Source organism: Rhyacophila brunnea, unplaced genomic scaffold (genome assembly GCF_057557595.1).
Source record: "Rhyacophila brunnea isolate RB1 unplaced genomic scaffold, BYU_Rbru_1.0 scaffold_14, whole genome shotgun sequence".
Lineage (NCBI taxonomy): Eukaryota > Metazoa > Arthropoda > Insecta > Trichoptera > Rhyacophilidae > Rhyacophila > Rhyacophila brunnea.
This window is the reverse complement of record NW_028232796.1, coordinates 29,236,330-29,247,236: the sequence shown is the minus strand read 5'-3', so window position 1 is coordinate 29,247,236 and position 10,907 is coordinate 29,236,330. Positions and strand designations below refer to the sequence as shown.

Below are 10,907 nucleotides of genomic sequence, written 5' to 3'. Positions count from 1 at the left end.
GAAGTCATACTTACTTCTTCTTTGTCCGGTCCGTGGATATGGTCGAAAGCGGAGAGAGGCAGTCTGGAACAGGCTATTTTATCATACTAGTAGGGCGAGAGGGCGTCACCTTCGCTCGACTTACATTACTCAAAGGGGGCCTCCATGCCCCTAAAACTAGTAGGTATCAATATAACATTACATTATACTTTGTAGTCAGTAATTTTTTCAATGGAGTTTCTAACTCGCATGACCGGTAGAAGTGGTAGGTAGTGTTCAACCAATACATAGTTAATACAATTATTTGACAATATGCATTATTTATTGTTTCTTCCTTCCATATAAAAAAATGGTACTCATGTGGAAAGAATAGAAGTCTCCGTCAGGGAAAATATTCAATATCTTTGGATAGTTAGGTGGTTTCACAGATGTATGCAAATAAAAAACGAACACTTTAAAAAATCATCATTTTATTGTAATACATTTCAATGTCCATTTCTCTTAAAACAAAAATCTGTTAAGAAACTTCTTCGTGAGGTGGTGAAAATATCCACAACGGATCGAAGAGCCAATTAAATGGTTTTTTATAAAAACTAAAATAGTTATATCTGTACCATCTTAAAAGACTATCATATTTTTAAGATATACATTTCATGAGAATTATTGACATTTTGAAATAAAATGGGAAAACTAACAGATAATAAAAATAACAATTATTGATAAAATTGAATACAATTAAATAAACACGCATATGCATTATAAGTACTGGTTGGATTTATCCAGTTCTATGCCTTCAGCAAGTTTTCTCGCTCTATGAGGCCGTGATCGACAGGCCGAACATACAAATTTCCTTTTTCCTTCGAGTTACCTCGTTCGACTACTCAAATTACTAGCCACTGTCAATAGATTTGCATAATCTAAAAAATTAAACACAGTGACATCTGTTTGAATAATTATTAAATACTAAGCAACAAATTATCGGTATTAGAGCGATTTTAGTAAGGGCTTCGCTTTAGTAAGGCATAGAAAAGGTTAACGGTCCTGGACTTGCTATACTAGAGGGAAGCGGCTTTGGACAGACCTGGATGAAGGCAGATACTGGAGGAGGCCAAGACCTACATAAGGTTGTAGCTCCAGGAAGAAAATGATAATAATAGTACTGATTATTCTTTAAAATAAGTCAAGACATAGAGTTGGCAGTGTCTGACCTTCAGTCTTTACAATAATATAACAATATCATTACATATTATATCATGGCTGCGGACGTGAACATCTTAGCGGTGATCGACTGAACTAAAAACAAATCTATACCCTGACCTCAGCTTTCGTCTAATACACTACATACCAGTGGCGAAGGGTGAAAGTAGGCTGTTGATATCCAACGTAAATGGTGCACACTAAACTTTGTCAGTCATACTTATTTATTTTCATTGAACTAAGAATACAGATTACAAATGGAATTGGTTAGTTTTAAATTCAATTACTTGCTTAAAAATTAATGTTTTAACATTTTTCATTCTTTTTCCATTCATTTTATGTTTTGTTGTTTTTTTTTGTTTCAAGAGAAAGGGAACAATTTTTATCATTTTTCAATAAATGTACACATTTTTCACAAGTCCCTTAAAAAATGTAAAATCAGGGTTCAACTGTATTCATTATAGAAAACAGATTCTTGCCAACAACAAATTTAAGTCTTTTAATGTTATTCACGAGAATTCACACTGACACCCAACTCATTCACCGTTTGTAATATTTAAGGTAACGGGCTCATACGAAGAATGTGCTCCAACGATTCTCGGATTGACTTTATTCCTAGGCCATAGCAAGACCAGCCAGGTGGCCAGGGCGGCCAGAGCAATGCACATAAAGACCAGGGCCACCGACGTAACATACTGGATGACAGTGGCGTGGAATCTGCACGGCATCTCTTTATCAGGGTCCAAGGACCATAGCAGTCTACCAGCTACCTTGTACGGCCTGAAGCAACTGGAATCAAAGTAAAAAAAAAATTTTGTTTTCAATTTGAGTTATTAGACATAGTTTTTAGCTTCAATTGAAATTTTTGCATGTGTTTCTATAATAGCTGTATTTTTATCTATAATGCTAAAAACGATTTTAAAGTACAACAGCATTTGACATAGCATTTGGTAATTAAAAATGCTATGTTTATGTTGTTTGCTGATGACTTGAAACTCTTCATGGAAGTTGTCACCTTGGACGATTGTCGTCAACTCCAACTTGATATAGATAATATATTAGATTGGGGCAGGCGTAACAAACTGGACTTCAATTTTGATAAATGCCATAATGTTTTATCGCCTCAAATAATATAAAGCCTAATAAATAATAAAAATATAAAGCCACACGAGTATTGTTTTTCCGGTATTCGATGCATGGCAGAGTTCTCTCGCAAATATCATTTGAAAAGGATCTTGGAATTACGTTTGACAGTAAACTGACGTTTAATGGTCATATAAATACCATTTGTAAAAAGGCGCTAAAGATGTTGGGCTTTGTCTTGCGTACTTCCCCGGGTCTTTTCGGATGTTACGGTACTAAAATTTCTCTACAACTCCTCAGTTAGAAGCAGACTTGAGAGTGGGTCTATCATTTGAGCCCCGCATCAGTTGAAGTACGGCTTTATGTTGGAGAGTCCAAAAGAAATTTTTGAGACTCCTTTACTTTCGGCTGTATGGATATTATCCGTGGCTCTATCCGACTGACTTTCTCTTAGGTATGCTTACATACTGTAGCTTAAAATTTAGAAGGGATCTTTATTTAGCTACATATTTTTTCCGACTTATACGCGGCGTAAATGTGAACTCTACCATTCTCGGTGGTGTTTGCTTGTGTGTCTCTGATAATTACTTTAGGAATCGAGGGCATCTGTTGTTTGTTCTCCCAAGGTGCAGTACTAACCTGCCATTAGTGATGCCAATTGGTAGGGCAATAACCATGTCTAATTAAATCGCTTCTCGGAACGGATATTGATATATTCCACTAACATGAGGTGAATTTAGGTGGACGTTGTTTTATAAGTTTTCAACCTTTAGAGTCTATCAATAGTTCACTCTGTGTGCTTCCATCTACTTTATTTTTGTTATTTTATTTTATTTCTTTTCTTATTTTATTTCTTATTTTATTACATATTGTATTATTAACTCAAATTTCTCTGTATTTTTATTTTAAAAATAGTTAACACTCTTATTTTATGTCATGTCGTGAACGCTTTGAATTTGAAATTTGTTATGTTCATTATGTAAAATAAATAAATTTGATTTGAACAAATCAGGGCCTTACAAAGAAAATGCGAAATTTGAAAACCTCCCTTCTTTAGCATTTGTGTTGGTGCAAAGCTAAACCTAATTTTCTAATACAGTTTCATGTCAAAATTATAAATCATAATATTCTTCTTCTTTCTTTCTTTTGATCGTATCCGATCCCAACAGGATTATATATTATGGGCCTAGGGGTTGCAATACCGCTATTTCAAAACCAGTGTTCCAGTACTTTTTGATACCGAAAAACCGGTATTAAATATCAGACAATACCGACATATTCAGTATTGAAAGTCGTAACAAAATGTATTAATTAACATTAAAAGCTTAACAGGACTGTAATATTTTTGTCGGGTTACGCAATGTCTCGTTTACTTCTGTGGCCCTTTACCGACGACACATGCTATAAAATATTAATATTTTAATAAGTTTTTTACATGTTTTATATTTATTGATGTGTATTATATTTTTTTCCAATCATTTTACGAATACCGGTATTGGTATTTTCATTCAGTATTACAATCGCTATATGCGCCTCCACAGGGTGGAGGTTTGTATTAAATGATTTTTATTTTTACGAGAAATGGATGTAAGCCACAGACCCAGGATTCGAACCTGGGACCCGTGACATTATAGGCCGACACATTAGCCACTCGGCCAGTGTGCCTGTTGAACAAATATTACTAACACAAAAATAATGGGAAGTGTGTTACCTTCTGCGTGTGGCTGTAAGAGGTACTGAGTAATCGAGCTTAAATATTGGGACCATACCTAAATAAGATTTCATATAAATAATAAGGATTTCAAGTTATACACATTTATATTTTTTATAAAAATCTATGTTTTTTCTAAATATAAAAAATATTAAAACGATGAATTAGTCAAAAATCTAAATGACGAAAAATTAAAAACTTAAACTAAATTTTAATAATAAGATATGACCCTGCAATGAATTCACATTTTTTTACAATTGCAAGTTTATCTTTAAATTATCAAAAAAAAAATCTCAAATTGCAAGCTTCGTATTTTTCCGCTAGGTTCTCTGCTGGCGTGCCTCTCCCCCTTAACATATCTTTTCTTTATAAATGATTGATAACTAAGGTAAATAAACAACTTTTGTCCGTTTCACCTAATAGTATAATTAGAAAATAGTATTAAAAATGTTAATCAACGATAAACAAAGAGACATATTAAATCGCGGACTCTTATATTTAAATTACACCTTGTTCAAATTATTTTCCGAAACTATTAACTCGCGGATAATATACTAGCAGATAGATGAATGAATGCAATCTCCAAAAGCATTCATTCACAAATGACTGATATTTTTTTATCCAAGACACGCTCCCGAAAAATATTTATTTAAATTTAAATTAAAAATTATATCAAATTTTATTTTAGGTATGGTCCCAATATTGAAGCTCGATTTGATATAAATAAAAAGGATTTCAAGTTATACACATTTACATTTTTATAAAAATCGATGTTTTTTAAAATAAATATAAAAAATATTTAAAATAAATATAAAAAGACGAAAAATTGAAAACTTAATAAACTAAATTTTAATAATAAATATGACCCTAAAATATAATGTAATAATAAGATGTGACCCTGCAACGAATTCAAATTTAATTACATTTTTTTACAATTGTAAGTTTATCTTTAAATTAAAAAAAAAATTAAAAATCTTTTTAATGTTTTCAGATACATATTAATTAATTAATACAGTTGAAATTGTAAATTATCAAAAAAAAATCTTAAATTGCAAGCTTCGAATTTTTCCGCTAGGTTCTCTGCTGGCGTAAGTGAATTGAATTAAGTTAATAAACATTTTTCACACAATCGAAAATTTCTGTATCGGAAAAATTAATGAACGAATATTTTGGTAAAGGTCATACTATGTGGACTGACAACTGGTATTCAAGCCCAGACTTATTTAAACACCTTCACAATAACAAAACAAATGCTTGCGGAACAGTCCAAAAAAATCGAAGAAATATGCCAACATTTAGGAAGCTCAAGAAAGGAGTGAGAAGGAAGTGGAGTCAAAAAATAGTAGCTCGCTATTGGCTATAAAATGGTACGACCGGCGCGAAGTCCATATGTTGACCACATTGCACAATGATTCATTTACACCCACAGGAAAATTCAATAGGCAGACCGGAGAGCCTATACAGAAACCTACATGTGTTATCCAATATAACAAATGTATGGGATCTGTAGATAAAGCTGATATTATGATGTTAAGTACACCAAGCTGTATACGTAAATCAATTAAATGGTACAAAAAGGTGGCTTTCCACATCATAGATTTATTTTTATTAAATTCATGTATTCTGTTTAGTATCATCACAGGCAAAAAAACAGGTCTAGCATATTTTCAGCTAAAAGTAATCAGGCAAATATTTGAAAAATATCAAGTTCCAGCCACATCCGGCGCACAGCAACCCGTCGACCACCCACTGCGCTTATCAGCTAGAGCGATGGCAAAGCATATGCCGGACATGATTCCTCCCGCAAATAAACGGATAAATCCTTGCAGTGTGTCATCTTTGCGCGAATACAAAAAAAAAACAACAAATATTCCAGATACATGTGTTCCGAGTGTAATGCGCCATTATGCGTGTATCCAAGCTTTAGAGAATATCATGAAAAGGTGAACTATTAAAATATGTAAGTGTTTCAAAAATACTAAAATGACCTACTTACATCTCAGACAATGTTGAAATTTATATATTAATAACATTCGAAACTATGTGGATTATGTGTTCTGTTTAGCGAATAGTGTCTTGTCATGTTATCAAAAAATTAATTATTATTATCAAGTAGGGTGTAAAAAGGATTTCTCATAATTTATTAAATGGTCTGGGATTACGTTTGCATTAACTTAAAACTAAAGAGTTGAACATCATTCTGTTATCGACGCACTCGTCCGGCGCCGACACGTCAACAAAATGGCGACTAAAACGTAAGTCACACGCTTTTTGTATAACGCGTTAAAAATATTACGACTGTTCATAATCACCGTTGAACGCTTAAACGTATTTGTACATGTTTGACTGACATTTATTGTGATTTATCAATACTTAAAATCATGACGCGCTCTATTGTATTAAAGCAGGGATCCTTGACGCTTTGAAAGGGTTAATTTATATGAATATTGCAAGACTCGATTAAAAGAAGACTGTAACATGGAATTTCAAGCAAGTAAAGGCTGGTCCGACAAATTTAAACTGAAGTACTCGTATATTATAATACTAGTATATAATATTAAATTCACTGGAGAAGTTGCCAATGCAGATAAAGATGCTGCAAATGAATTTATTTGCTCATTGTCAAAAATATTTTAAAATACACTTTTTGATGTTTTTTTTTACATTGCTCTACTTTTGTACATTCATCATTCATGAATTTTTTCAGGAACCATTTTTGTAAAAAAGTCGAGGACCGTCTGTATATCAAAACTATCAAACTTCACACTTATGTTAGTATGTTTATAGTGCGAATATGAATTAAAATAACCTTATGAATTCTTTCATCTCTTCTTGAACTTTCAATTCCAACATCCATTTAATGTTGCAGTCGCATCTCCAAGGATTCCCTCTAAGATCCAGAATGGACAGCCGAGAGAATATCGGCAGCAATCTCGAATCGAGGGTGTCAAGACCTGAACCCAAGAGACTCAGCTTCTCAAGAGTAAACTCGTAAGATCTCCCATCGTCACTCACCACATTGACACCGAACGCGTACGGACTGAAGTATTTCAAGTGTTTGCAATTCTCAATTATCAGCTGCTTTAAATTCCTCGTCGAATGAAATGTATGATTGCCGATTTCTCTTAAATTTGGCAAATGATTCAAGACAAGTTTTTGTATGCCGGGTAAATTGATAAAATCCAAAGGTTTTAAAGTTGAAATCTGGTTCGAAGATATATCCAAGACTTCCAAAGTAAACGGCAGTTCTGGGAATATTTCAATATGATTTCTTGCCAATGATAATTCTCTTAAATTATATGACGGTTTAAAAAATCCAGCGGGCACATTTGTAATGTTAATATTCGTCATAAATAATGACACCAATCTCGGGTTAACCGACAGTCCTGTAGGTCCAAACATGTTTTCATTATGCATCAAGAAAGGACCTAAATCATTGTTGTCTATATTTAACGATGTAAGAATTGGAAGATATTGAAATGTGTACTGTGGCAACGTTTGTAATTTATTCGATGCCAAGTTGAGAATTTTTAATTTGTATATTCCGTGAAAAATTCCAGCCGATAAAGTTGTAATTTCATTATCACTCAAGTCGAGTTCTTCTAGATTTGGGAGCTCATCAAAAGAACTGATTGCAATATCGTTAATTAAGTTATTATTGAGGAATAATTTTATCATTGTTACACTTTTCAAACATGAATTATTTGTTATATTAGTTATTCGGTTATCAGAAAAATCGAGGGTTTCTGTAAATTCAGGCACTGTCATTTCCAATGTGACAGCTGCCAAATTCATGTACGAACAGTTGATATCGACGACAGGTAGATGACTAACATCACTGCTGTACTTAAAGCACTCACAAGAAAAACTGACATCAGAACACAGAGATCCAACAATTAATGATCTTTTCCCAACGTCCACGTCTGTATTGCCAGAGTGGATCGTGAAACTTAACAGTAGAACTCTAATTACCCAAAGAATACGGTTCATTTTCAAAATTAAACTCAACAAAGAAAACTAAACTTCTTACAAGGTGTAGTATGTACTATCAAAACACAGGGAAGTTCAAAGGATATATGCAAGTAATATCATTCAATTAAAAATACTGATATGTTACCTACACATTATGACATAAAAATATACCACAAAGAAAATTGTGTCAGTAAACAAATGGTATGTGCTGTTTATTGCGCAATATTTAAATCCCACCGAAATAAAAGCAATCGGAAATCTGGGCATTAACTCTTTGAAATGAACAAGCCCTGAACATTTTTGAAAGAAAAATTATCCACTATAATATCAGGGACGGCAACAATTGGAGGGAAAGACGCAATGCTTGAGGTTTACAGTCTGTATAGAGATTGCAGCGCAGTTCAAATAAATTAAGATTAAGAAACAACGCTAGATAGGTCTTAGCCCCCGCAAGGTCGGGGGGGACTGTTGGGAGGCCCGCCGTGGTTAGTCGACCAGATAAATGAGATAAACACACATCACAAATTTACTCTAATAGTAAAAAAGTCACTTGCGGTGCTATTTTACTTCGATAATGTTAATATTTTAAAATATGTCGTTGTGCGATGCAATTTTTAATTGTGTCGATTCTTGACAACTTGGATGTATTGAAAAGTCACTAAAAATACACTTTAATTATACTGCGTACAGCATTTGGAAAACGCTACTATAAAGTGTCACAATGCCTTTAACCTTAGCGATAGGTATGGGGGCCCGCTTTAGGATGTGGGGGCCATGAGCTAGGTCATGTGAACGATAGTGAACCTGCAATGACTATAGAATCCAAAAATGTGTTGAAATGCTTGTGATCTTTGCCAGATACAAATAAATAATATGTTATAACGAAATGTCAGTCAATTTAAACAATAGTTTTAGTCGACTTTTTCAACTTCACTTTTATATATTTTGGCTACATCCAGTGTTGCCATCTTTTGCTATGCTGATGATAGTACAAAGGCGTAAAAAATATAGTACAGTATAACCTCGTTTTTACGTGCCTGGAATTCACGTTTTCCCGGCAATTGCGTGTGATTTTTTTATTTTATTTTATTTTATTTCAGTACATTTAATACCCGCATTTACGTTTTTCTTTCCCGCGATTTACGTCGGAGATATTCAAAATATGCGAATTACGCGCGCTTCTCAAGAACTGTCTGATGAAGAAGAGGTTGATATTCCAACAAAAGAAGAAGCAATGAGGTTCACCGAGGGTATTAAAACCTACTTTACAAGCTTTGCTGATATTCAAGATGACACTTTTAAATGTTTATATAGTCTTGAAAGAGAATTACATAACAAAAAAACAAAAATGCAACAAACTAATATACATGATTTTTTCAATAAAAATTTAAATTGAATGTTGTTTTTTAATAAAACGTTATTTTTTTAGAAACATAAAATTTAAATGTTCTTTTTTTCAATACCCCCTTTTTACATTTTCCCAGTCCCTTAAAAAACGTAAAATAGGGGTTGGTTATACTGTATTTCAAAAAAATATATAGTCAGGAACGTTTTTCGTCTTGAATCCTTAAAAATTATAGTATTTTGGTATGTTTGACGTAAAATTATAGTATTTTACATTTTTCGCAGAATTAAAATTATAGTATTGTACTATAATTATAGTACGGTTGGCATCACTGGCTCCATCTTTCAGAAAAGGTTTTTTTCAACATCCTTACATGGGATCAATTCCTAAATAAACCAATTTATAAGTGTATTTATTAGCATATTCATAAGTATATCCATGGCAAGAGTGTCTGTCTATACTCTTGTTTTCATCCCCCCCCCCCCCCCCCTTCTTGTATAAATAAACCGTTACATGTACAGCAATAACCATAAATCTAATGCTCTGCTGACAAGCTGATAAGGATAAAAATGAAATTGCCAATATCGCACAGTCCAATTGTGCGTGAAAATTCAGAAGCTTCTGAACTTTTTTGATCCATGCATGCAATCTTACAACTTTCACGGTAATACAACATACTATCAGCAGTAAATCCATGCATGCGTAAACGGGGTATAACTCCACAATAAAATTGAATTTATATACACCAGTTTTACAGTTGGATACAGGATTCAATAATGACAAAGATTGTATGAGTAAAATTACTTATAACCGTACTTTTTCGAGATACTACCTAAATAGCCTTGAATTACAATATGTAAAATTATCATATTAATTCCAGCCATGTAATGTGAACTTCCCTGGACAAACTATGAATTTCGTCTTATCAACAATATAGAATTTGATAGATAAGATAGTGAAATAAATTCTATTTGCTTTTGATTATTTGATTCAATTAAGGTGCCATTTAATATACTCCTATCTCTAGTGTATTAGTAAACAACTACCAGATAAAAAAAATACCTGTAATATTTATAGGTATACCTGTGAACATTTTGTATTACAACACTAGATGGCAACTCATTTTCAGTGTTGACAGTCATAAAAAATTAATTTATTTTTTACTCCTTCCAAAAAAAGCTTACCGACTCATGACAGAGACAAAGCCTCGCTAGCCGAATTATTTGGATTTTGATTACGACAGAGAAAAGCTAAACGACAGGATAAGCACATGCAACTTCTAAATTCTAGCGAATTACTTAAGTTTTTTCTCTGCTACTAGGCACAATTAAAAATTCTTAAAATTTAATATGCTTTACAATAAAATTCTGTATTCGGTCGAATCAAAAACTTGAATTTAATACTGACAAATGGATCTGTATTAGCTTTTCAAGATCTCCACTATATTATGTCAAACAGCATACTGAAGCATCAATCTGAGAACAAAGATCTTGGCATATTGTTTGACTCACGAATAATCATATATAAAGTGCAAGCAGGTTTCTTGGATTCATCATGAGACAAGCTAAGCCATTCAAGAATCCAAATGTTTTACGTACATTGTTTAACGTGTCGTTAGTA

General features: G+C 33.0%; 1 protein-coding gene across 2 annotated transcripts in view; it reads right to left on the bottom strand.

Moving 5' to 3' along the window:
• Window positions 1-435: 435 nt before the first annotated feature.
• defl (Integrator complex subunit 7) overlaps window positions 436-10,907 on the bottom strand; it is a 34,757-nt gene continuing 24,285 nt past the window's right edge. For both annotated transcript variants that reach the window (XM_085942159.1, XM_085942160.1), the window contains one exon: window positions 436-1,965. Coding sequence is in view for 1 of the 2 variants with exons in the window: in XM_085942160.1 (XP_085798286.1) it covers window positions 1,936-1,965 (30 nt within the window). In the remaining variant the exon portion in view is untranslated. The remainder of the gene's footprint in view (window positions 1,966-10,907) is intronic.